General features: G+C 50.1%; 2 protein-coding genes across 3 annotated transcripts; one reads left to right on the top strand and one right to left on the bottom strand.

Moving 5' to 3' along the window:
• Positions 1–767: 767 nt before the first annotated feature.
• On the bottom strand, positions 768–21,927 carry LOC104065185 (gonadotropin-releasing hormone II receptor). Its single transcript, XM_054077213.1, has 5 exons — positions 21,798–21,927; positions 4,033–5,878; positions 2,255–2,764; positions 1,517–1,718; positions 768–1,231 (listed from the first exon to the last, which is right to left on the bottom strand). The coding sequence occupies exons 3-5, from the start codon at positions 2,759–2,761 to the stop codon at positions 822–824; spliced, it is 1,119 nt and encodes a 372-aa protein (XP_053933188.1). The 5' UTR covers positions 2,762–2,764; positions 4,033–5,878; positions 21,798–21,927; the 3' UTR covers positions 768–821.
• Positions 14,737–27,550, top strand: CILP (cartilage intermediate layer protein). Of its 2 annotated transcripts, none has more exons than XM_054077210.1 (9): positions 14,737–14,887; positions 16,576–16,699; positions 17,954–18,037; positions 19,015–19,068; positions 20,484–20,669; positions 21,817–22,131; positions 22,239–22,347; positions 22,800–22,957; positions 23,594–27,550. In XM_054077210.1, the coding sequence occupies exons 2-9, from the start codon at positions 16,642–16,644 to the stop codon at positions 25,930–25,932; spliced, it is 3,303 nt and encodes a 1,100-aa protein (XP_053933185.1). In that variant the 5' UTR covers positions 14,737–14,887; positions 16,576–16,641; the 3' UTR covers positions 25,933–27,550. The 2 variants fall into 2 exon arrangements, with proteins under 2 accessions (XP_053933185.1, XP_053933187.1); XM_054077212.1 differs by lacking the exon at positions 14,737–14,887 and adding an exon at positions 14,899–15,037.

The raw sequence follows: 27,550 nt of genomic DNA, 5'->3' as shown, positions 1-27,550 counted from the left end.
TGGTTACCCCAAATACCCTCTCTCCTGGTCAACCCTGTCCCCTAGAGAGCTACTATGTAAAGATGTGTTCCCACCACCATTCCATGCCGGAACAAAGTGGCAGGGACTATTTTCCATTCTGGCTGTGTCCAAAACGGGGAATAAACCCTGTTCCATCCCACTGTGGTTCTTCATTCCCCTCTTGCTCAAATCCCTCCACCTACAAAGCACCTTCTTCCTCCCCACCACGGAGGCAGCCCAGGTGGGTCACTCCCCAAAGATTTACATCCTTCCTAGAGCTTCACACATGGCTGTGGGAGAACCAAGTAAGTTCTGAGCCAGGAGAGCCAGAATTTCCAGAGAGTCTTTTCTATAGCAGATGGAGAAAATGGAGTAAAAGTCTGTCATCACAACTTTGCAGCCTTTCAGGGTGACACCACATAGTGCTGTGCAGCTCCACATGCCAGTGTAGATGCAAAGGGCACTAATAGATTGGCCATCCTGGAAGACGTGGTCCTGGACCATGGAGGAGCCAGTGTGTCTCTTTCCAGGGGTCAGTGCTCAAACTGTGGCAGATGCTTGATCCCGGAATAAGGGCTACAGTAAGCACAAGGTACAAAAAAGGACGGGTTTCTAGTTGTAATGGGATGCCAGAACATGGAAGAATGACCATAAACACCCCCAAACATTTTTCACCCCGAGTAAAGGCGGGAAACACTTTCCCGTTTTCTGGCCAGAGACCCTCCCACACCAAAGTTGGGTGGCAAACCTCCTTATCACAGTCCTACGGGACAAAGCAGCCCCTAAAGCTGTGCCTCCCATCTCCTTGTGGGTATATCTCTTCAGCAGACTGTGTTGACTGTTGTCCCGTTGGAGCCCCCTGATGCCGCTCCAACATTTACAGCACCATCCTTGGTGGTCTTCTCTGAGACTGAGACAGGTTTGTGTCTTTCATGCCTGTTAAAGGCTGTTTCAATGCTCCTGAGACACAACTGCACGTCCTCCCGAAAAGAGGGGGTGTACAGTCCATAAATGACAGGGTCGGTGCAGGTGTGCAGCAAGCCAAAGAGAAAGAAGCTGTGGTTGACATACTCCGGCATCTTCTGGATCATGGATGGCTGGAACCAGTACCACAAGCCCAGGAGGTAGTATGGGGTCCAGCAGATGATGAAGGTGGCAACAATCACTATAGTCATCTTGAGAGTCTTCATGCGTGCCTTGGAGATGTGGTCATTTTGATTTCTTATCAAACCTGTCAGGAGAGTCAAAAGGATAGCTAGAGATGGAAGAAAACCAGGAGAACATAACCATCCATGACTGTACTTCTGCCAGAGATGGCAGATCATCTCATGGTATGGTCCATTGCCCACAGGAAGCAGAACGCAGCAAGGAGGGGGATCAAGAAGTTTGCGTAAAACCCCTTAGTTGGAATACCCTTCAAAGGGTTTTGGGACAGACCCAACAATTCTCCAGGCTGGAGCAGGGTCTATCATAAATTCATGGTGGGGTGGAGAGTAAGGGACTGGGATCTGCTTACCTCTATTGAACTTTAGCTGCTTACTGATCTCCCAAATTATCCGGATGTAACAAATGATCATGACGCTCAGGGGAGTGATGTAGAGGGTGGTGAAGGTGAACATGTTGTAGATGGTTTCCTCCCAGTGTGTGCGGAAGCTGCCGTGAGTAACGCACTGGGTGAAGTTCACTCCTGGGACCGTGTGCAGATGGAAGAGGAAAAGCTGAAATGGAGAAGCAAATAACAACCCAGGGCACCACGTCCTGCAGATGCTCCTAGCTGTGCATGGAGAGCACCTCTCTGCTGCAGTTGGACTGGGAGAGGTGCTCTACACACCTAAATGGGTATGGCCACAATGGAGTGAAACCCCATTTTCTGGCCACACCACATGTTATTTTGGTCAATAACTGCTCAGGTTTGTCTTGGTCCACCCCAATATGTTTAGCAGTGTTGCAGTGATGTATTTTTATGAGAAGAAAACCGTGTGCATGAGGACTAAAAAATAGCGGACACAATCTTTTTTTCAGCCCTGAGCATAATACCACAACTGTGTTGCAACGAATCGATGTTGTAAGGAAGGTGCAAAGCATTGCTGAGCACCCAGCACAGCAACCACATGGCTTCACTCAGCAAAGCCAGGCGAGCAGTGATGGAACCCATGGGTTGGGATGGACTTATTTGGGCTGCAGGCATGGAGAAACCCGTCTCCAAAACCGCTCTAGTCTGGGCAAACAGTGTGGGGAGGGCACTGAGCCCTACCTGAGGTGAAGCCAGGAGCACGCTGGCAGCCCAGGCAGCACGGAGCAGCAGCCCATTGCGGCGGTGAGCACGGGAGAAGGGGTGGAGGACAGCTGCGTGTCGGTCCAGGCTGATGACCACCAGCACCAGGGCGGCTGCATACATGGCGAAGAGCTTGAGGAAGTTGAGGAGCTTGCAGGAGATGTCTCCTCCATACCACTGTACTGTCACATTCCACACTGCGTCCAGGGGCATCACAGCCACTGTTACCAGCAGGTCAGCCAGCGCCAGGCTGAGGATCAGCGGCTGCACATGGGATTTCCTCCTCTTCCTCAGCAGGCTGCTGAGCACGGCCGCGTTGCTGCCGGCTGCCAGCAAGAAGAAGATGCCTGTGATGATCACACGGACCCTTGCTGCTTGCGTGAACCGGGGCTCGACCCAGTGCTCAGGGCAGCCAGAGGCTGAAACATTGGTGTCCCCCTCCACGGCGAGATGGCAGGGAGATGCCTGGAGCTGCTTGTCACTCATTCCCTGCCAAAATGCAAGTGGCAAAGTGAACCCCCTTTTAGGGGTTGTGTCATGTGCTGCAGCTTCAGTACAAGGACAAACGCGGAGATGGTGGGATCTGCATTGGAGGAACCAGCAGCATCCTGCCACTCCCAGCCTGCCCCTATCCGTCCTGGCCTGTCCCAGCCTGTCCCAGCCTGTCCCCTCTGTGCTGCCTCTTTTGCCAATTGCCGCACCTCCCGGTTGCGACGCCGCTGCCTGGCTGCCCGCTTTGGCTAACCCTTGGGTAGCTATAGCGATCGCTCACACAGCCATACATATTTTCAGCTCTTTGCAAGGTGGATGAGCAGCTGGGGAGTGGGAGTGGTGGCCAGGACCATGGGATGAGCCGCTGCCTGCCAGCACCCAGCTGGGAATGGGTCACACTGGAGCAGAGCTTGTGCCAGCACAGTCGTGCTCGGTTCAAAGACTTGTCCATCCAAGGGGGGTTTTTAGAAAGCCCATGGCACTTTTCATTAGCATGTTAAACCTTAATGATCCACCTCCCACCTCCAGCACCAGATCCAGGGCCTTGACTGGGAGTACCTGAGGGTGGCCAGGAGCGGAGAAGGGGGCGTCCCGTGTGGTCTGGGGACTGCCAGCAGCTCTCGTGAGAGTCTCATAGTGGCATTCAGGAGCCTGGACCTTCCCAGGACCTGAGCAGCACCAGCTGCCTTTGCCTTTGGGAGGTGGAGCAGGACAAGGAGGTGAAGGCAGAAACACACCTACACCAGGGGTAGTGAGGGGCTGATGAGCCACATGGTTGTCCCTCAAGGCTTGATTTAATTGTCCTTTTTCCCCAAGCACAACCAGTTTGGGGGCAACTCACATTTCAAGGGCAAATCCTTCCAACTCTTAGGGACACAAGCTTCTAACTGTTCCAGTAGCACATAAGGTAGTTCTCCTACCATATCAAGCATCTTATGGTTAGCTGATACCAAAACAATATATCCCCACCTTTGAACAAACAACAGAAGCTGCAGAGATCTAATCTGTCTCCTCTGCTCTGTGGGATGAAGATGCTAACAACTTGCAGCAAGCTGTCCTCCTCCAGCCTTGCCACCTGCATCCCAAGCCCCTGAGAGCAAGGCACTTTGCTGCCTTCACCCCTGCCTCCCAAAGACCAACCCAACAAGTAAGCAATGAAAAGAAAAAGCAGTTTAAGAAGTACCAAGCCACTTGCTGGTTGTCCAGAAGAAACAAGGGGAAACCCATGTCCAGGTCTGGATTTGTCACAGCTGACGGGAACATACCTGGCACACGCGCACCCTGATGCTGAGAGAAGATGTTCCTTGACTTTCCCGATGGGTCTCCCACTGCCACGGTGCTGAGTCAGGATGATCCAGTGTGTCTTTACATCACATCCCTGCCACGAACTTCCAAAATTTTCCTTTGCCGGCAGCTGAGATGGGTGTTACGCTGTTTTTAGCACAAGCCTATGCAGGCATTTGGAGATGGCAACGCTGATGCGGACATCCTCTGCGCTGGCAAAGCAGGAGCGGAGCATATGGAGGTGGGCACCCACGGGCAGAGCAGCTCAGGCAGCTGCTGGTGTTGCACCTTCAGGCAGGGGCTGGCACCTCTGCCCTTGAGGGCTTACTGAGCTGCCTGGTTTGAGGCTTAATGAGCAGGCAGCAGAGATGATGACAATGCTGCCGTACTGCAAGAAATGGCCAAAATTCAAGATGTTGTGGCCAAATGCAGCCCCAGCAGGGATAAATGCCAGAACTCCCTGCATCAGTTTTCTATAAATACAGGAAAATGAGTTAATTATCCTTAGAGTTGGTGGTGAACGTCCCGTTGCTCAGACAACCGGGAGACTCGCAGCACACACAGACTGACACATACACACACCAGCAATGCTCCTGGACCACACAGGTCCATGGGAGCATCACAGATGAACACAGGTGCATGCCTGGACTGGAAGTGCTGTAAAGAGGGGAATGGATAAGGAGAAACTTGGATCATTTTGCCATTTGAATGAATACACTTCTTTTTTCCCCTGCATTGTATTTGTTTCCACTTTGTTCTTTTTGTATTTCTTCTGGTGTAATGCAGAGAGAGCTTCACGTGTGGTGCAAAGCCCTGGGAGGTACAGAGAGCTAACAAGGAAAATGCAACGTGCAATGCAAGGCAGGGAGAGAAACTGAGGACATGCTGCTCCTCCAGCCAGCAAAGAAAGAGCAGTGGGGATGACAGAGGGACAGCCCCAAGCCCTGCCGGGGCCAGCGCCAACACACGTGCTCCCAGGGGCATCACAGGGACTTTAACTACACTCAAACAGACGTTCACACCTCCCCATTTATTAAATTAAGAAGTATACGGCGTACAGGGGAGCCACAGTTCCCAGTCTGGCAGTGGCGGCTCAGCATTGCTCCCCCAGAGGAGGAGGTGCAATTCCTGGGATGGGAGGTTTTCCATTATTAAACCTATTGCCACTTATTTTTGGGAGGAAATGCCCAAGCTCTGAGGGAGGTTGCACCATCTCTGAGGCTGCTCTGCTTGCAGGAGAGCTCCTGGGCACAAGCACAAAAGGAGGGCTTCTTCCTCTTTGTGGGTTTAAGTGTTGAGTTAAGTTTAAGTGTCAGCAAAACCAGCTCTGGAGATCCAGGAGATGCTGCAGCCCTTAATCACTGTCCATCAGAGTCCCCTAAACCCTCCATCACTTCTGAATTTAACCACCAATAAGGGACCAGTCTGGGACCTCTTTGTTCAGAGGCGCAAAGGGCAATTTATGCATTCAAAGTGCTTTACATTTGAGGGGAAAAAGAAACGCAGACCTACCCCTGGCACTGCCAGCCCTCACCCAAAATGTGGTCTCGCAAGCTGAGAGTGGGGGGACATCATCCTGCCAAGACCCGGTTTCAAAGCTGCTTAACAGCTGCAGCCCTGACATCAACAATATCCCTCCAGAGAAGGATAGCAGCCCCCCAGTCCTGCCAGAGCCTGACTGGAGCCCCAAAGTCGCCGCAGGCAGAGCAAGAGGGCAGGTGCCCAGTGAGCACCAACCATCCCTGCCACGCAGGAGGGGACCATCCTCATCACCTTCTTACCTGACCAGAACATCGCCCATCAGTGCTGCAGGAATGAGCCTGGTCCCTGAGGGAAAGGAAGAACAGAAACCACACAGAAGTTGGGTGGAAGCCCATTTATTACAGCAGCCACCTCCTTCTTGTGTTAAAGGCGAGGTTAATTCAGCCCCACATGCTCATCTGTATTTTTCCTTTCATTTAGCTCTCTGCACCTGCACGAAAGCAATTAAATAGCAAGTCAGGAATGTATTCCCTGTTTGTCCTTGTTCCCGGCTGGCTGCCTTTTTGTCTAGAAATGTCCTCTCCATCCCCAACTGTATGATGCAACAGAGGGACAGGATTTTTCTAAGGAACTGTAAGCCTCGCTCATGCCACAACAAAGCATTTGGTCCCTGTTCAGAGAGGATTTTTTTAGCATGCCATCACGCAGAAATGTCCTGGGCATGCACTAGCAATAAGTTATTTTAAGGGTGGGGTCCCTTATTAAAATGACTACTTTTCTCTGGTGTTTGCACAGTAATCCTCTTGTGTTTGGTCTTCTTTTTTTTTTTTGCTCATCTCCTCAAAGGTCAGATTGGATGTTGTCTGCTCAGCAGCCTTCAGCTGAATCTCTGAATGCTGGTTTAACAATCAGAGGGTTTTGGTCCCTGGGATTAGGAAACAACGCTGGCAGGCAGGGCTTATTTCCATACACCCCTGCTCGGCTCTTTCTGAAATCACCTCCTTCTGGGATGCTGCCCCAGTACATCCTGGAGCTGCAGCCCAGCACTGGGTCACGGGGAGCCAGAGCATATCTAGGCAACCCCAAATAGGACTTTTTATTCCCTGAATCCATATCACAGAATCATAGAATCACTTGATTGGAAAAGATCTTTGACGTCATCAAGTCAAACCATGCCTGTCCACTACTAAACCAGATCCCTGAGCACCTCAGCTACCCATCTTTTAAACCCCTCCAGGGATGGGGACTCCACTGCCTCCCAGGGCAGCCTCTGCCAGTGCCTGAGAACCCTTTCGGTGGAGAATTTTTTCCTGGTTTCTAATCTGCTCATCCTGGGATGCTGGAGAAAACAGAAACCAGAGAGCCACACCAGGTAGCACAGCCCCACGGCAATCTTTTGCCCAAGCAGTCCTTGAACAGAAGTGCAAGCACTGTGTTTTTCTATCAGACATCACCTATAAATCACCATCTCTAGCAAGGAAAATGGCACGGGATGTAATTTCTACGAACCCGGTGCAAACAGAGGCAGGGAGCCTGCTGCCGTTTATCCTCATAAAGCACCGCTGCGGGCTTGGCTTCACAAAAGAGAGAAAAACTTTTGTTTTCACTTCTGAGTGAAACTCCTGCTGGGTGTGAAAGGGGTGTAATGAGGGTTCTTCAACGAGCAGGACCACCTTACAGCAGCTCCCATCGCTTGTACCCTCACCCCCATCACCCTCACCCCAGGCAGGTGCTTCTGCTGGGCTGGCTGTCCAGAAATTCCCTTTTGCTCAGAAAAACCTCATGATTTCATAGCTTTTTTATGCTCCAGGTTTTTTCCTCCAATATTCTTCTGCTCCTCCAAGCCTTGAATTGTCTCAGGAGCAGCTTGTCCAAGGAAATTTTTGTCTCATACTGGACTCGAAACAGAAAGTCTAGTCAGGGACATCTGACATGCAATGTTTTTGTGAGTAAATACCAGCGTCCATGAAGTCATTTCCCGGGGTTAGAGATGAGCTCACCTCTGGAATGGCTTCTCTTCTTCCCCAAAGTTCACAAGTCAAACCATTGTGAAGCTCCCAGTTTTCACCCCTCTCATGAAAAAAACAGCATCCGGGCTGCATGTGTCGCAGTGCCGCCTGCGGTTGCACACGACAGACAGACCCTGGGCATTGGCTGTTGTGGGGCATCACCCTGAATTCCACAAAATCTTTGCAGCAAAAGGCAGAGGACTGAAGCTCAGCGGTCACTGGGGTTAAACCAGCTGCACATTGTGCCTGCTCAGCCGGCCCTGGCCGCTCTGCCAAGCCTGCCAGGAGGGATGATAATTGCTGTCCCTCCTGGGGATAATCTGGGTCATTCTTTCCCCCTCCTAAAAGTTCTTGTTTAAAGCAAAGGGAGGGAAGCCTTCTGCCCAGTGGCTCAGTATCTTGGCAAACTGTGTCTTCGGGCTGTTTCTTGGTGAAATAAAGTGCTGTTTCTGATTTAGCCTCAGATATCAGAGCCTCGCTGAAGCCCTTGCTAGTAACAGCTCTTCTCTGGGAGGTATTGAGCCATCAGACAGTGATGCTGAGAAAAACATGCTGTCAATGGTCAAACCTGCTGCAGTTCCCATGTTTTAATACCGTGGCTGGTATTGCTCCTGGTGTTGCTGAGCCTAGCACATCACACTTGGTGTCCAAGTCATGGATCTAGCCTGGATGGTGTAAAGGACAAGGACCCTGCTGGCAAGGGAACCCAGATGTCCAGAGCACCATGTCCAGAGGTTCTCCAGATTTACAATATCCCACATGGAGCAGCAGCTCTCGGGGTCTTTGTCTTTCACTGGGACATCTCAATCAGATGAAAATCCCTCATCCCCACCTCTAAAACAGACAAGAGAGAAGGCGAATTTATTGCCTGTAGACCAAACCCTGAGGTCAAGCATCAGAACACATGGTGGGTTTTGGTGCCGAGCTCCGTCCACTCACCACCAAGTGATAAAACCTGCATGTGTGGATTGCTGCTCCATCCATGGTGCATCTCTCCCACAGAAGCTTTGCTTCCTTGCACAGGCTGGAAACCCAAGCTGGGGGGATTTATTTGGAAAGTCTCACCTGTGACCCCAGTCCTGCGATGATCCTGTCCTCAATAAACCAGGAAAATCATCCACAGGGTCAATGGAGAACCCATGGGTCCCCTTTGGCTCCGGCACACACTGACCCAGCCAAGGTTTCGCTGCCCTAACTGGATATTTTTCTTGAACTGGAAGAAATTATGAAATCCCAATGTTTTTATTGTGACTAACCCATGGAAGGGAACAATTTTACCCTTATTTTTGGATAGATTTTAGTTGCTCTCCTTGTCTTTGCCTTTAGTGCCCTCTTTTATCTTCCGCTTTTTTACTCCCTGTGGGACCTGCCCATCATGTTGCTTCAAACATCAAATATCCTTCTCTCTCCATGCTTCCAATCTGGATTATGCGTCCCCAAGGCCATGTTTCAGTGCTCCCATTGGATGCTCCTTCCCAGTTGTGGGACAGATTCAAGGGCTGGTTTCTTCTGTTTCACTGGGGCAGAGGTGAGGTGTGGGGAAAGCTGAAAGCCCCACAGGACCCTGAGCAGCAATACCCAAGGCTTCCAGGAGTAAAAAGCAGGGAAAACCTCCCCCAACACCTCTTTCCCCTTCACTTGGTATCTCTGAGCAGTTTTCCAGGCTTAAAAATGCCCTTGAGGGAGCTTCCTGCAGGGGCACAACTGCTTATAGGAAAGGATTGGTGGCTCAATGGGGAGGGATGCCATTAATGCTGAATTGAATAAGTTGGAGGAATATAATTTTTGCTTCCCCACCCTGTTCTTACCCTCCCATAGGAAGCCTGCTTCTGGCTGAGACCTGGCACCATGGGACACTGGTGTCCTTCGGGATGAGCATCCGTGTTGACATCACCCCAGGGCCAGATTTGGCCTCCCAGGGAGGTGCTTCTGGGAGGCAGTGCTCGACCCAATACTGGGAGCATTGCATGGAGTTTCTCTTGGGATGGGCTTATCTCCTGTGCCCCCTTCCCAACCTGCTCCCCATGGTTTGCATCTCAGCTGGGCCAAGCTTCTCGCTCCAGGTGGCTGCCAGCCCTTCCCTGCACCCACGCTTGGCCCCCACCAAACACCTCCAATTGCGCTACTGACAAACACACATTTACCCTTCGGTGAAAGCTGATATGGCCACAACTGCCCTGAGGGGAATCCCGGCAGTGCCAGAATTAGCTTGGCAGAGACCGGCTTTTCCGAGCAGGCCCTCGGCACCATGCAGGATGTTGCGAGATACTTGACAGCCCCAGTCATCCCCATGACCACAGATACTCTGGGAAGGGGAGGTGTTTCCATGCCCTCTTCTGCCAGCACAGGTATAGCCAAACACTTTCAGAGCTGAAACTCGGAGGTAAATCTGCCGTGATCACCCCAGCCTGGACTCAGCTCCATGTTGCTCTGAAATAATTTCAAAGTTATTTAGTAGTGGACAGGTACAGTTGGGCTTGATGATCTCAAAGGTCTTTTCCATCCTAGTGATTCTATGATTCTGTGGTGCAATCAGGAGTCCCCACCTCCCACTCAGCTCCATCCCTTGAACATTTTCTGCCCATCCTAAGTAGAGGCTCAATCCACACACTAAAAGGCACCTTTTAGCCTGGTATTCCATTTTCGCTGCCAGCACTGGATCCTCCAGTCTGCCTTACACAGCCTATGCCTCTCCTGTGCACTGCTGGTGTGATCTCTACAGAGCAGGAGGAGACAAAGCGCAGTGTGCCAGGAGACCCAAGCCCTCCCCTGCACAATCATGGGTCATGCAGGATTTTGCTGGTTTGGGGGAAAAAACAGGCTGCTGCTTTGTTAGTGTAAATCAGCTGCAAACCTGCCCACCTCGACCTGGTTTACAGCAAGAAAATAGAGGAGGAAAAGGCACAGGTGAGACGAAGGACCACCACTCCATGGGTGGGAGGCTGCCCTCCCTGCCAGTGTAGGTGCACAGTCCAGAGTGCATCCAAGCTCAAAGTTAATGCCAGTAAATAGGAGCAATAAATTAAAGATTTCTTCAGGGGCAATTAATTGCCCAAAGCAACATGTCCTTGGACACAGCCTAGTCTCTGTCCACCAAACCCTGAGCTAAAGCAAACACCCAGTGTGCTGTGGGTTGGGCCTCTGCTCCTGCTCTTCCTCTGCGGTTTAAAATGTCCCCATCGAGGCGCTGCCTTGGCTCGGACCTGGCCGCATTCCCATTGCACCCGTTCACATCCTGTGTCCATGTTTCCATCACCGATCCAATGTTGTGCAGTAACTCAAGCCCTGCTGATAGCCTGAGTCTGCCAGCAGGATGTTCCCAGAAAATACTGATGTTGTACCAGCACATGGCACCGTGATGCTGCCCTGCCAGCGTCCTCGAGGAGTTAATGCTGCAGGCACAGTACAAGGAGATGCTGGGACATGCATTACCCATGGAGGGCTCAAAAATAACAGCCTTCTCTATCACATAGAGTTTCTAAACAAGCCAGAATATTTATCTTCATTTCCCCTCCTCAGCAACATAATTAAAAAGAGATTCGCTATTGAGACACTTCTGGCATTCTCATAGCATCTCCCATCTCGGCTCTTCTGAGCTGTAATTTGGAAGGAGAGACAGCAGGGATGGACATGGCATCCAGGAAGAAAACCCCAGCAGGACCCTTTGAGGGTCCAGGATATCCCAGTGATCCGCAAATCCCTCTCCAGGTGGCATGGGTCTGGGGATGGGGATGCAGGGATGCAGGTAACAGTCCCTGGGCACTCATATAACATCTATGCCCTGCAAAAGCACTAGGAAAAACCCTTTTCTTTGACAGTGATCACTGAGCAGGGGACACCCCAAGTTTTATGTGCAAGAGGGGCCAGTCATGTTGTGCTGATGCCAGCACTCATTCGAGGGCTCAGCCCGTGGCCAGACCCCATGAGCAGCGTGGCTGCAGCTGCTTGCTCTCCCCCAGCTCAAGGCTCTTTAACTATTCCAATAAAAAAAGCCTTCCTGACCTCCAGAACTACAATCAGGTTTTCCCTGGTTTCTGGCTTTCATGGTGTCCCCCCTCTGTGGTGCTTTTTGCATTTGTTTCATAAATGATGTACGTGGAGCCGAGCACCACCGAGCCACAGTCAAGGCTTTAGCTCCTAAGTAAATCCTTCAGGGGGAAAAGGTCCGCTTGCTCCTTTTCTCCCAGCCACAGCCTGTAAATCCTCATCCGCACAATAAAAACAAACTCCAGTAGCTCATTTTTTGGGCTCTTTTCCAAAACTTTTAGGCAGCTGGAGTGTGATTTTGTGCTGATGAAGCGGTGGAAGCAGGCTTAACTGAAACAATATTGCAGTGGCTGTGAGGTCTGCTGGTGGTTCAGAGCTCAGAGTGAACTGCGGGGACCCGCCACATCTCCAAGTTCTCTTACAAACCATGGAAATAGCCAGTCCGGCTCCTGGGATAGCAAAACAGGATTTAAAAAACAACATTAGCCACCCCTGGAGCATGACTGGAGAAGTGCTGGGAGCCAAGTGCTTAATGAAATCCCAGCTCCCAGCTCGCCTTCCTAAACCACGCAAACTTCCCCAAAGTGTTTGGGATGGAACAAAGTCATCAATCAGTTATTTTAACTCCCATCTCTGTAAACAGGAGCGAGCCTAGAAACACGCAGCAGGGGAAAATAAATGTCAGCTCCCTTTGGTGGAGCGAGGAGCACGCAGGGAGGGAGGACAGGGGCAGCTGGTGAGGAACTGAGCGTGGCATCAGCCCCAAAGGGCACTTCACGAAACCCATAGGGGATTTAATGGGGCCCACAGTGCATTTCACAGACCCCACAGCCTGTAAACCCCACCCCTGACAGCCCTGAGAGCAGAGCCACCGTCCACATCGCCCTGCTGGTGCAGTGCAGTCAGCTTTCACTGACAGTCAAACTGTATCAGAAAGGGTGGGAGGTGCAAACAGCCAGGATGAGCATCAGTAGCTCATTGCCCCCTGAATTTATTAGAGGGACCTAAGAAAAGCGATGGAGACAGCCATGGAGGAGTGTGGAGAGGGTGATGCTGTGGCACATCGATTATCGCAATCCTCTTACACTGCCCCATCCCTGGCACTGGCTGGGGAGGAACATTAAGCATGGCAGGATTCACATAAATACGTTATGGTCTGGTAATTACATATCAATGATGAAACCATGGAAAAATCCCATGAGAGCTGGGCAGAGCCCCTGGGGTTTTATCCATGAGGGGAATGCATCTGTGGGGCCTTGGCTCTGCTGAACTGGTGGTTTCATTGGGAAACACCAGCATTGGATGGCTGAATCCATAGCCAGAAAGATAAGAGCAGTTTGTTCTGGGTTGCATCCTCCCCCACAAGCCAAAGGTTCCACAGCCCTGCAGAGCAACAGCCCAGCTGCATCTGGGGATGGGGCAACATCCTTGTCCCTCCTGCCCCGTGGGTTGGGGCAGCATCTACCCCAGGCTGATAGAAAGCAGCTGAGCATCTCCTGGAGCCACAGCACAGCCAGTGGTGCTCAACACTGGGAACATCTGGTGCTCTGCTCACGCTGCTCCATCCAACATCAGCCACATGCCGGAGCTGCATGCGAGGGATGGCAAAGCCAAGAGAGATTGCGCAACCAGACTCTTCTAGAGACCTGTTTTTTGCATGAACTCACATATCCCCGACCTGCTCCCGAGGCTGTACACGTGTCTCCTAAGCTGGTGTTTGCAGGAGCCATGCTGGGGAGAAGACACCTATGCTAAAGAGGCTGCAAAATCCCTTGCAGAAATGCCCGCGGCTGCCCTCGTCTAGAGCTAATGCCTGGTTTCCATAACATAAAGTGTAACATCTTTTGCCTTTTCAGCAGAGCACGTTTCTTTACCCTGCAGTGTCACCCATGGAAAAGAGTGCCAGCATGTGCCAAGCAGCTGGCAAGACCAGAACCATTTGCCAAGGCATTGGTCCTGTATCAGGGATGGCCAGGCCACGGCAGAAGGGAGGTGCCACGTGGGGAAGATGAAGTCCTTGCTCTTGGTCTTGGCACCTTTCCCACATCTCATCCTCATCACGATGGTGAAATGCGGCTGAGCTCTTTGTTTATCTCACAGGTTCAGGGTGGTGTTGTGCCAGTCGCTGCTTGCCCACCAGATAAATATTCTACCATGTTTTGGCACACTTCATGTTGTTTTGCCTTTTCCCCTGTAAACATAAACAGGAGCCAGTGCAGGCCACCACCAATTATTTTTAATGTGACACCTCGATCAATGTTCCTCTTGCACCGCACCCTCTGGCAGCGGAGCCAACCAGGATTAGTGAGAGGCAGCCCAAGACACCACTGGCACGTCCCACTTGCTGCTGGCCGCTCCAGCATCCATTCCTGTCCCCCTGGGATAGCTCCTGCTGTGCGTTGAACATGCCATTGCAGCAGCACGACCCCATGGTGTGGGGGACCCAGGGGCTTCATACCTGGGTAGAACTCACCGGCACATGGCTGTGCACTACATGCAACACCCAGGAGCCCTAAGCCAGGACCAGCTGCCATGAGTTACACAGGGAAAATGTGTCTGCAGAGGTGAAAAGGACATGAGGGGGCTGGAGACAAGCTGGGAGCTCCTGTTAGGGGCCTTTGCTGTATCTCCTGTGGCTCAAGTGAGATGTAGTCACATCTATTTGCAAGATGTGCCCTGCCTCTGCAGGTCCGCGCTACCCTGGATGTCCAAACTATGCCCCCAGCTTTGTCCCATGCCCTCACATCCCCACAGCATCCTCATTTGACCTCTGCTAGAGCCAGCACCACGGCAGAGGTGAGTGGGCAGCACAGGCAGCATGAGGGACAGTGCTCAGCTGAGAGCAGCCCCACACCTGGGAAACTTGAGATCACCATGGGCAATGCTGGGTGGGCACCGCCCTTGCCCCAAACCAGGTGAGAGCCAAATAAGCATTCCCAGAACTCATTGCACTGTGTTCTTGAACACTGCAGATCCATCTCCAATGCTTACCAGCATCTATTTCAGATCCAGACCCAGATCAAACCTCTAACAGTACTGTGCCGGGATGCAGTGCCCACGCAGGGATGTGGTACCCACACCATGCCCTGCCCCAGCACTGGCAGCACCCTACCATGCCATGGCAGCATTGCCAGACCCTGTGGCTGCTGTTTCACTGAGAGTTTGTGTTTACCATCACCTTGTTAAGGGATTATTCAGCCTGCGGTTTCCTCACTCGTCCGATCTGGTTTTGCTCGGCAGCCGGTGGCTCGCTGCCATCCCCTAAGCTACACGCCGAGCTATATAAGCGACCTCGCCGCCTCGGCTGTGGGGAGGCTCACACACAGCCCAGCTCGACAGGAGTGCAGGGGAGGTTTCGGTAAGCTGCAACTCTCTCTCTTCTTCCCAACTGGCTGCAACTCCCTTAACCCGTGGCTGACAAGCCCTCACCTCGCCCCTGGACCACAGCTCTGCTGGTGGCTCTGCAGTGACAGACTCTCCTTAATTGGGGGTTTTATGGCTTTTGTAGGTAAGAGGAAAAAAAAAAACCAACCCTGCTAAGTTTTTCCCCTTGGTCACGGCTTGCAGTTATATAATTCTGCTGTGTTATTAAAGCGGCACAATTAAGAGTGGCCGTGATTGAGAGCGAGGTGGAAATTAATTGATGGGCAGATGAAGGCACAGTGACTGTGGGCTGGAAAACACCAGTGGGGATGCGGTTCTCTGTGTCCTGCTTCCCCCCTCTTCATCCCAGTTAATGGGTTTGGGGCAGGGTTGCTCGGATGGTGGAGCAAGCGTTTGGGGCAGAGGGTGGTGGTGCTTTGCTCACGCAGGGCTGTTGGGTCTCCCATGGCTCTGTGCTACGCAGGCTCCACCTGCCCCTGCCAGAGAGGGGATGCAGGTGATATCGAACCCTCCCTGCTGCCAGGATCCAGCCACTTGATCCCCCCCTCTACCAGCATTGCATGTCCTGGGGACAGAGGGACATATCCCGCTCCAAACCCAGCACCGAACAAGTCACAGCCAGCTCTTAAAATAGCTGCCAAGCGGGAAACAGCCTTTCAGCCTGGATTAATTTTTCCTGGTTATTGTCTGGCTGCGAGTTCACGACCCTGCCGTAAGCCCACAAAACACTGCTCATGTGTTGCTTGTTATTTTTGCTTGACTGGGATTTGCTGGGCCATAATCAAAGTATTTCCTAGTCCCACATTCCCGGGTCTCAGAGGGGATGGTTAATACCACTTACAAATAACAAGGTGTTCCCACTGTCGGCTGCTCCTTGTTAGCCTCATTTTATGGGTAAACTGAGGCACTGAAAGGCTGAGATAACATACTCACCATCCCCAATTCATTAATTGGAGGTGCACAAAATAAAGCACCCGGAATTCCAGCCAGTTCCTTGGGTAGCTTCAGAAATGTTAGATGCTACAATGCTAAGGGACTCACTTAAAACGAGATCTGAAATCACTGAGTCGGGAAAGAGCAACACAAAGCCTCAGTCCCTCATCTCTGCATGCAGAAAAAGGAAAATATTTGGCTTCTTGCTCACTTTTGCAGCAAAGGCTTGGCTTGTGTATGGAGTTTTCCACTTTCAGAGGCACTCTGAAGCCTTCCCGTTCCCTGTGCTCTTGGGATGCACTGGGATAAGATGCTATCCGCACACTAAGCCCAGTTTGCAGGCAGAGGGATGGAGACACAGAGGTGTCCCTGCTCATGTGGGGGGCGGAGAGGGGTGCCAGGGGCCTGTGGAGCTGCGTGGGCTGCGAGAGCATCCCTGCAGAAGTATTTAAGCTCTTAAAAGTCGCTTTAAGGAGATGTTATTACAAAGCAGCGCTCTGCAGAATAGATTTGGGCTCAGATGTGATGGTGAGAAGCAGAGGAGAAGCGAGAGCAGACGCAGAGCCCCTGCTACTGCCCACTTTGGGGGGTTCGTGGGGAGCTTATGGGGGTGGGCAGAGGGTATAAGCAGCCCCTCATCATGTTTTGCACTTGTTCTTCCTGGGAGAGGCTCCCTGAAGTTGACAGGACCTCGGGTGAGCCTTGACATGGCCAGGCTTGTCTCCACAGGTCTAGGGAAGGCAAGAGACGGCTGTGGATACTCCAAGAAGCCCTCGGACACCTTTGGAATCAACAATGATCATCACAAAAGGATGGATCCTCCTTCTCCTCCTGGGAGCCACGTCTGTTTTAGGTGAAGGTTGAATGTTTCTATTCCCGTCACTGTGCTGTCCCCTGCCCGCAGGAACGCCGGCATGCAGGCACGCATGCTGGTGGCCGCTGAGCCAGCAGACACAGGCCCGACATCAGTGCCAGGTGCTGCTCTGGGTCAGCACAGTATTTGCCCAGCCAGACAACTTCCAGATGAGGGCTGGCACCTATCCAGCCCCCGGAGCATGGGCAAAGCTCATCTGTGAGTCAGACAGCCTCTGGTTGACCAGGGATGAGCTTCTCTGCCCATCGGGATTGCTGGGACCACCCCTGCCTGCTGCCTCTGAGACCCCATGGTGTCCAGCCCACAATCTGGGTCCTATCCTGACTCCCCTCTGCTCCAAGCAAATCCACCCTGGCCAGTGCCCTATCCATTGCCTGCGCACACACCAACCGCAGCCTCCAAGCCAAGCCCTTGGGAAGCAGCAACATGGCTCTTCTCCAGGAGAAGATGCTCGGGAGCAGCAGGATCTATCCACTGCTGGCCTTGCAGGTGGCACATACCAAAGTGCTGAGCAACAAGCAACCTGCCTCTCTACTCCGGCAGGTCTCAGCAAAAGTGTGTTTGCAGGCTCTATGGATTTTTTTTCCGAGGCTATAGAGAGATTTTGGGCTCTGGGCAGACGGCCAGGGACTAGACCAGGGAGAGTCAATTTGTCCCTGGGGAGATGCCGAGGAGCCCTGCTTTGCTCCTCAGAGCTGGGCGTGGGCGAGAGCTGGTGCTAGGCAGCTTTGGGCTTACCTCCTGACTTAAACAGGACTGCTCCCAGCCAGCACCTCAGAAACCACCCGTGACCACCAGCACATAGGCAGCCAGTAAGTGCAGAAACCAGTCCCATGTCCCATAGTGACAACTGTCCTTGTTAGTTCAAACCTCATCTACGTTGGGCTCATTTCTCCCCACACAGGGAGAGGCAAGATATAGTTTATATCTCCAGCTATAAAAAGATTTGATCTGAGCTGTTCCAACACAGAAAGCACAAAGAACTTTTTCTTTGGCTCTAAGGGAAATCCCAAATTTGCATCATAGCCGGGCTGCAGCAATGCTGTGGGACATCTCCATTACAGCCTTCACTTGGCAACTTCTGCGCATGCTGCACTGCATCCCACAGGAGCTCTAATAAACAATTCCAACCAGCCACAACCCAAAGGGAAATCTAAAAAAACTGAGCCTAAGGATGTCTGATCCCTTGAATCTGATTAATTTAGTATTAATTTCTAATTTCTTGACCCTTAGGTCAAAGGCTTCTGCAACCAGCCCTTGGCAGGATCCAGATAGGACAGAAAACCTTCAGCCCGCTGGTAATGCTCAGCTTGGAAAGTAAGTTATTTCTCAGCTCGGGCAGCTATCCCTCGCCACGTTTGCACGTGTGTTATTTTTTTCTGCCTTAATTTACAACTGAACAATATTTTTTGAGTAGATGAGGACATTTAGGCAACGGAATAAATGTTAATCATCTGTGACCTCCTATAGGGTTTTGGCTATCGATGACACACTGTTGGCTTCTCTCCTGGAAAAGTGAAGGTCAAGTGCATGACCACAGCCCCGACTTTCATGGGAGGCACACACGGCCCCTCGCTGAGCTGGGAGGGCGAGAAGAACCCAGGGATGAGCAAGCACATACTCCAGCCTGCCTTTCCCCTGCCCAGTCTGTCCTGACACCCTTGATACCTTTGCTTTAGGATTAAAGTCCATGGGGCGTTAATTACCCACAGAGCCCTCTCTGCTCATTAAGCCTCAGGAGATACTTTCAGCTTTACTGCCTAGGGCTTCAGATTTAAATTCTAGCAAGCAGTGAAAGGGCTGGATGTGCTGATGCCATAGCTGAGGGATTAGGGGACTTTCCCAGCCTTCAGTCCCTCTCCCAGAAGCTCTCTTAGCCAGAGAATCAAAGCACTGAAAATGTGAGCATTCAGAGAAAGGGTTTGCACCTCTTCTCTCTGCCTGCTGAAAGGTATTTTTAGGAAAGCTTCCAGGAAATGTGTTTTCCTCTCAAAGTAGATGGCACAAGGCAGTGATATTGAGGCTGAGGCTCGCAGAACAGGGGTGACTTCTGCTCCTCTAGAAAGAAATAAAGCAAAACCTTGAGATTTTGACCAATGTAAATGGAAACCAAAGCATTTACCCTCAGCAGCAGTGAACTGTAAACTTGGTTTTTACCTCTTGGAGAGAGTGTGAAAGAGCAGGTTGGGTTGAGCAGCCAGGCTCAGTGCAACCAGGCTGTTGGGAGGGACTAGTGCTTAGCCAGGTAGCAGGCAAACCCTGCCTGAGTCACCCCACACATTCTCTGCCCACAGGTACAAGAAGCAACTCTCGCAGGGGCGACCCAACCTTTATCTACGCCAGACGCAGTATGTTCTTGCCAGCCGTGACATGGTGTAGCCTCATCTCTCTGCATTTCCCCCCCAGCCCTCAAGCTCCTTGGCTTCTCCTCTGTCCTCCGCTTTCTGCTTTTTCTGCTGTCAACGTGCTACCCAGAGCCATATAGTGCCATTTTCCTCCACATGACTTCTCTTCACTTTTCTCATCATCACCAACCCTGCAGATTAAAGCAGTCAATCCCAAATAAGCTTAGAAACTTACTGAGACTTTACTTTAATCTGTTCCTTGGCTCAAGTATAGATGGGCATTTATCTGTGTGTTGCCTGAATAGGGAGAGCATCACCAATCCATCTTCACCTACACCCCCAAATTGCTAAATAAGGTCTATGGATGCACCACTCAGGATGCTGAACTGGAGATGCCAACATACCAGCAGATAAAAAACTTGCCCGTCTAAGCCAAGCGCTCAGTCCAAACCAGTCATGACGTTTCTGTGGCTGCTCCCATTTAAATGGTCTTTTCCAGCCACCTGCTTTTGTAAACCAGGGGTTCATTTATGCCCATCACTATTTAGATAGTGTAACCATCTCCCTGTCTGCCTTCTCAGGAAATAACCCAACCTGGTTTATTACAAATCAGGTAGAAAAGTAGGAGTGGGAGATGACACAGCACACATTTCCATTTTCAGAAACTTTAGTCACAAGCACATCCTCATAGACATTATTAGAACATTGCCATTTAAAAATAAACCCAAACCACAGACTTGGAGTGTATCTCATCCATTCAAAGCAGCTTAAATTAATACCATCTAGTAGCCCAGTTAAAGAAATTCCTTTGCAAATCTAACCGCATATTAAACTCCCAATAAACCCTCCCTGTGTATTACAAACCAGCTGGCCCTGAATACCCTCAGCTTGCTCGGTAGCATCTTAGGCTTCTGTAAAACCGGTGCTCGCAATAGGACACAGGCTTCCCCTATAGAGAACATATGTTGAAGTATAGTTAAAGGCATTTAACATGACCATACCAACAATTTTACCTTCTTTTTTTTTTTTTATCTAACCACATTTGCAATGCAGGCAAGCGTTGCCCCTCAGACAACATTTAAATAACAATGTGTGTTTGATTTCCTTTAAGCCAAAGTTATCCAACACTAAGCATGAGCTGCATGCACTTTGCTTCCCTTGAATTTATCTTAATCATTCTGAATTCGACAGCCTGCGGGGAATTAAGTCAGAAGCATTGAGGCGCCTTCTTGTGCTTTCTTTCCCAGCTCCCTGAACATGCTTTGAGTTTGTTTAATCCATGTGGTGTGTAATATCTAAATGCAGAGTCTGAGCTGTATAGACGCCGCAATACAGAAGCTGCTAAGAAACCAGCTGCCTGTTTTGGGGCAACTATGTGTCATGTGCGTCTCAGTAACACACCGCTGATGTTATTCAAGGTCCACTGGTGCAAGATTCAAAACGGTTTTTGTCTCCCTGGTCAAAATGGAGCGAGTGCTCAGCAAAGTGTGGCCAGACCGGTGTGCAGAAGCGTACCAGATCCTGCCTAGGCGAGCGCCTCTGGGGTGTGCACTGTAATGAAGCAACTGAGGAAGGACGGCTCTGCATTGGACATGTTTGCTCAGGTGCTCCTCTAACTTCACTTATGGGCAGGGGATGATGTCCTGATCTCACCACTGTGTAGGCATTGTACTCTCTCCACTGTCATTTTACTGCCTTTCTCTCCCTTGCCAGAATTTTCTGATGCTGGTGCCTTCCCAAGCAGGGCTGGAGAGCACTATGGGAGCAGAGCATGGGGAGTTTGTAGCCAAAGAGCAAGATAAGGAAGGGTATCATATGGATATGGGGTATCATCAGGAACCCATAAAGATCCTGGGAATATAGGCAAGATCGCATCAATCTTCTTATAAACAGGAGCTCTCAAGGTGGAGTCAGCAACTGCAGGCAGCTGCCTCCATACGATCTCCAGGAAAGAGAAGAGTCAGAAATACTGAATTGTCACAGCCCCTGCTGAAGGGGCTTGTAATTATGTTACTCTTTTAATCCGATTTTAAACAAAGCATTATGAAAATAGCCTGTGTTCTCTTCAGGAAAGTGGTTTCAGGTTTTCCCATTTATTTCCAGGTAGAAAAAAAAATTATTAGGTAGCTGCTGTACAGGGATGCTCTGCAATTGTAAAAGGAATGACCTGAGCTCTTGCCTTGGGAAGAGAAGGATTATTATTTAGGATTAAACACTGTAGGCAATGAAACTCTTTGAGAACCACTGTTCTGGAGACCATTCACTAAGCCCATTGGGTAATGCTCATTTGGCAATTAATTTATGTCCTATCTGAGTCAGGATACCATCGAATAAGGGGAGACAGCTTTTAAGAGAGACAAATCATGACTTTTGGACATGAGTTGGTAGCAGAAACCTACCAAGTTTAAGGCATTTGGATTTGTAATTTTGCCAGGTTTGAGCTAAGAGCTCATGTGCTGATCTGTATTAAAATTTCCCTGAAATTCAGCCCTTTGGGGAAAGTAAATAACAGTTCCTAGCTGTAATTATATCCACATGACTGCTTTCTACTAATTGTCAGGTTCAAAATGACATCGTCCCTGTGTTTCTAATGCACAGCTGTTGATAATCAGTAAAAATATGTTTTGGATACAATTTATTCCTTATGCAGTATGTGCCTTATTGCATCTAAATTAAAAGCAGACTCAAGACAGTGCCGTGAGGGATACGGGGACTTGGGGCTGCTTTCTGACCTGCTTGCCTCTCCTCCAGCCTGCAATATCACCTGCCCCATGGGCCGTGTCAACGCCGACTGCGATGCTTGCATGTGCGAGGATTCAATCCTGCATGGGAAGGTCTCTCTCGAGGACGGGTCACCTGCTGCTGATGCCCGGGTCTACCTGCAAGCCAAGAAACTCAAGCTGTTGACAACAGCCGATAACAGGGGCATGTTTAGGATCCCAGGGGTTTGTCCTGATGGCAAAACCAGCCTTAAAATAAAGAAAGCCAAATACGCAACAGCGACTATCACTGTGCCTGTGAGCAACAGAAGAAACCTGGCAATCCAAGTGCAGCTGCAACGATCAGGTAGCCCCAAAGAGGGGAGCGGAATGCGCGAGGCTTTACGCAGTAATCAGAAATAAACCGTGATTTTAGGAGAACAGTAACGAGATGGCCTTTTCCTCCTCACGCAGGCAAACCCTACATTTTCAGGAGCCCTGAGGACAAAGCCAGGAGAGTGGGACAGAGCGTGTCGCTCTGCTGTGATGCCGTTGGGAACCCAGCCCCTGACCGCTACCTCTGGTAAGGAACTCAAGTTTGATCAGACACAAGTCTTATCTGTGCCACAGATGCAAATTTTATCTCCTTGCTATCTCCGTAAAGGTTATTTTAAGCTATAAAACAGCTAAATAACGAACTGAGTGCTGGAAATGATGGTTTCCTTGAGATGTGTGGAGCTGGCGTTTCTCACAAGTGCAGTGATGTCATCTGCAGAGGGACCTACTGGAACAAAACACAAATAAGAGAGTGAGAAGCACTAGCAGCTCTGCCTGCCTGCCAGCCACCCATCAGTCACATCTCAGTACTGCCAGGGGAAGGGGAATAACTATTAGGAAATGTCACCTAGCCAGACTACAAATGGGGAAACTGAGGCCTGGCAAAATCCACATGGCAGGATGCAGGATTAAGCTTTCACTCTGCTCCGGCCAGGCGGTCAATCTCTGTCCCCTTAACTTCCTGCCTGTTCCTGGCAGGTACCACAACGGCTCACTGCTGGATCCCTCCTTATACAAATATAAAAACAACCTGATTCTGAAGAACTTGAACAGAGATCAGTCTGGAGAGTATTTCTGCAAGGCCAGCAGTGCCGGGGGCTCGGCGAAGTCCCAGTCTGCCAAGCTTGCTGTAATAGGTAAGAGAAACCTCACACAACACTCTCCAAGCAGCTCAGGAGGTGGTGGAGTGCAGAAACCAGAAATTGTGACACATGTGGAAAAGAAAAGTCACAGGGAAAATTTTTGGGTTTGTTTCATGCATCCGTTAGCAGATAAGCTTGCGTGGGCCGCTTATGAACTAGATGCTCTCTACAAATAGGAGCTCTGGGTTGCAGGTGACCTGCCAAGCCTGCTCTGCTGGTTTCAGCAGATTTCTCACTGTACTTGCCGGCTGACATGCAAATATTCCTGTGAATTTAGTTCTGTTTTTACATCCTGGGACGTGTTTTGGTCTGTCCATAGCCAAAATGTCAGGCAGCTGCAGAACATCTGGCTGAGGGTGGGTTGGATGGCAGTGTAAGCCAGTAAGCAGGAGCTGAGATGCTCCAGCAAACAGCACTGCTCTTAATCAGGTAAAGTTAAGGCTGAGCACCTGCTTCACCAAAATGGAAGCCAGATGAACTCAGCTACCCAACATCCTGCAAAACATCTGGTTTTATTGCTAAAAAAACTCACTGCTATTGGTAGTAATGTTTAGCTCTGAGGGTTTCAGACCACATAGTGGTGATTGTACAATTATTTCATGCTGCTCATTAAGAATTTCTATTCAACAGGAAGACAAGAGGCAGCCTGTAACTCCCAACCCCAAAGCCACCTCATCCGGCTTCCGCATGACTGCTTCCAGAAAGAAACTAACTCCTTCTACTACGATGTGGGGAAGTGCCCAGCAAAGACTTGTGCTGGGAAGGTGGATAAAGGACTCCGGTGTAAGGACAACATCGCCTACTGCTGTGGGGTGTCCAAGATGGTAAACAGAGACATCTCCTGCAACGGGTACACGCTCCCCACTAAAGTCGTTGTAGAATGTGGCTGCAAAAAATGCACTGAGACCAAAATAACAGTTCGAGGCAGAGCTACAGCTGCAGATAATGGTGAGCCACTGAGGTTTGGCCACATCTACATGGGGAACAAGAGAGTGAGCATGACTGGCTACAAAGGAACGTTCTCCATCCAGGTCCCAGCAGATACAGAAAGACTGGTTCTAACTTTCGTTGATCGTCTGCAGAAGTTTGTGAACACAACAAAAGTTCTACCCTTCAAGGAAAATGGAGGTGCTGTGTTTCATGATATCAAGCTTCTAAGAAAGAAAGCCCCTGTTACGCTGGAATCCACAGAAACCAACGTGATTTCCTTGGGAGAAATGGAAGATGATCCAATCGCTGAACTAGAAATCCCTCCCAATGCATTTTATAGGAAAAATGGAGAAGCCTACAGAGGCAAAGTGAAAGCCAGCGTGACATTTCTGGATCCAAGAAACATCTCAACAGCTGCTGTGACACAAAGTGACCTGAACTTTGTAGATGACGAAGGAGATGTATTTCCACTCCGCACGTACGGCATGTTTTCCGTGGACTTCACTGATGAACAGGGAACTGAGACTCTTAATGCAGAGGAGGTGAAGGTTCATTTGGATGCTGCTCAAGTCAAGATGTCAGAGCACCTGCAAGAGATGAAGCTTTGGTCACTGAACCCAGAAACAGGATTATGGGAGGAAGAAGGGGACTTCAACCTTGAGAAAAGCAGACGGCGCAAAAGGGAGCAGAGAACATTTTTGGTTGGGAACATGGAGATCAAAGAAAGGCGGCTTTTTAACCTGGATGTCCCAGAAAGCAGACGGTGCTATGTTAAAGTCCGAGCATACAGAAGTGAGAGATTTCTGCAAAGTGAGCAGATCCAAGGGGTTGTGATTTCTATTATAAACATGGAACCAGAACCAGGGTTCTCCTCCAACCCCAGAGCATGGGGCCGTTTTGACAGCGTGGTCACTGGTCCCAACGGTGCCTGTGTGCCTGCCTTCTGTGATGAACAAAACCCTGAGGCCTACACAGCTTATATCTTGGCAAGCATGGGGGGCGAAGAGCTCGAAGCTGTGCCTTCCGCTCCCAAACTCAACCCTAACGCTGTTGGGGTCCCACAGCCATATCTCAGCAAGCTCAACTACAAGAGAACAGACCACGAGGACTCCAGCACTAAGAAAACAGCATTCAGCATTAACATGGCCAAGCCAAGCCCTAATTCCCCAGAGGAGAACAATGGCCCAATTTATGCCTACGAAAACATAAGCGAATGTGAGGAAGCTCCACACAGTGCTCCTCACTTCAGGTTTTACAGGATAGAGGGGGACCGGTATGACTACAACACTGTCCCCTTTAGTGAAGATGACCTCATGAGCTGGACTGATGACTACCTGGCATGGTGGCCCAAGCCCATGGAATTTAGGGCCTGCTACATTAAAGTAAAAATAAATGGACCCCAAGAAATAAACATAAGGTCTCGTAACATGGGTGGGACACACCCACGTACCATTGGCAAGCTCTATGGCATCAGGGATGTCCGCAGCATTCGAGACCCTGAGCAGCCAGATGTGTCAGCAGCCTGCCTGGAGTTCAAGTGCAGTGGCATGCTCTTTGATCAAGACCGTGTGGACCGCACACTCGTGAAAGTTGTCCCACAAGGCAGCTGCCGCCGAGAGAGTGTCAACAGCATGCTGCACGAGTACCTGGTGAACCACCTCCCCATGGCTACAAACAACGACTCCAGTGAGTACACAATGCTGGCTCCTCTTGATCCACTTGGGCACAACTATGGCATCTACACTGTCACTGACCAAGACCCAAGGATCGCCAAAGAAATCGCCCTGGGCAGGTGTTTTGATGGCTCTTCTGATGGCACCTCCAGAACCATGAAGAGCAACATCGGCGTTGGGTTGACTTTCACATGTTCAGAGAGGAGCGCAGCAGAGCAAAGCATCTTCCAGTCTCAGAGGAACATGGGCCAGCAGTCCGTACTGGTTCAGCCAGGGGAGAGCCCAGCGTACCGAAGGCAGCCGGCGAGCCGCCGAACCACCCAAGCCAAGATCCCCACAAGAGGTCAACGTTCTCCTACATACTAGACCTGTACAGGACCCCTGGTAAATTTGCTCGCACTTAATTAAATATAATTTGAAAGTTACACCAACTTGCTACTAAGCAAATTCAAAGCTGGTAGGTGTCGTTATTTTTGAGACATAATTAAGGTGCACCTTTTTTTTTTTTTTACCAGAAGAAAAGACATAAGGCAAAAATTGGGGGCCAGTAGTGGCAGTAGGCTCTTGTCTTATTAAATGCATCCCTTAAAATCTTCTTTCTGCCTGGCATTAAACAGCTTCACATGATAGCCTAAAGGGAAGACTAAACACATAATTCGATTAGGCCATGTACATAAACCATTCTTCTGTTCTGCATCTGCAGACTGTGCCAGCCCAAGTACCTGTACAGTAGTTGGTAACATGAAAAGGAATAAACTTATTTCCTCATACTGAATTCAACTGCAAGATTTTGTACTTGAAATGTAAGTATTTTATTTATTTCTAGCTTCTTTTAGAATGACTGTATTCAAGCTCACCTACCGGCAGCTGCATTTCTAAAAACTCACATGCTTGATAGCACGGAGAAGCCATGTGGATTTGTAGGCTCCACATGGATAAAACTACAGTTTTCTCTTGCTTCTTGCATTATTTGACAAGAAAATCCATGCTCTATGATAGGGTAGGTTAATAAAAAAAGTAATTTTGTAACTTTGACAACGCTGTGTTGCTTTTGTGTTTGAGATGCCCAAGTACACCAGGCATAAAGCTGACCAAAGAATAATCTGCAAAATGTTAACTTTCTGTTCACAAACAGACCACAGTTTTATGGATGTGGGACTGATCCTGGGCACGGGTGAGGGGTTTGGTGGGTAGCTGATGTTCCCCAGGTCCAGGGCTTGGCTGCTGTGTGCTGCAGTCAGGGAATCTGTCCCCACCTTGAGATGTGGAGAGTCAGCAACGGTGCTGGGAAAAGCAAAGCAACAGGCCAGAGCAAGGGATGAACTAAGGAGAGAGCAGCAGGGCTCCCAGAGTGGAGACACGATGCAGGGGAAAGAGGGCTGGAAACCCATGCTTTAAGGTTGATAGGAAACCAGGCACTGTAGAAAAGGGCTGGGAGGTGCAGAGACTGGGAGAAGACAGGCTTCCCATCACATTCAGCAGCAGTGAGCAGGATGCTGTTGGGCAAGAAGGCGCTCTTAGCTGAAAGTACAGATGGCCCCAGAAGGGCTTGGACAGACTGATCTACCTCCAAGTGATCTATCAAATCTATGCTCCTTCTAGTGTGGAATCAAGCACCACACCAGCACAGAAGATATCCTGTGTTTATACCCAAGCACTGGCAATAAATTTTTGGAGTGCAGGCAAACCAGCAAGCCTCCAATACTGAAATTTCCATAGAGAGATCACAAAAAGGTGGGCAGTGCTACTGGATACAAACTGGAATTCAAATACATGCTCAAGCATAGATTTCCCTCTCCTACCTGATCCACTCCCGCGGGTATGAAACCAGTTCTAGGTCTATGTTGTCTTACCTACAGCCCTTTAAGGGCATGGAGAATCTTTCAACAGCCTTTAGGAATCTCCACAATGGGTTCTCAGTCCTGACACAGGGCATCCTAAGCATTAAGCGCAGAGCTGTGCAGGAGTGAGTGCCTATGCAGCC

Source organism: Cuculus canorus, chromosome 12 (genome assembly GCF_017976375.1).
Source record: "Cuculus canorus isolate bCucCan1 chromosome 12, bCucCan1.pri, whole genome shotgun sequence".
Lineage (NCBI taxonomy): Eukaryota > Metazoa > Chordata > Aves > Cuculiformes > Cuculidae > Cuculus > Cuculus canorus.
This window is presented reverse-complemented; position numbering and strand designations above follow the sequence as displayed.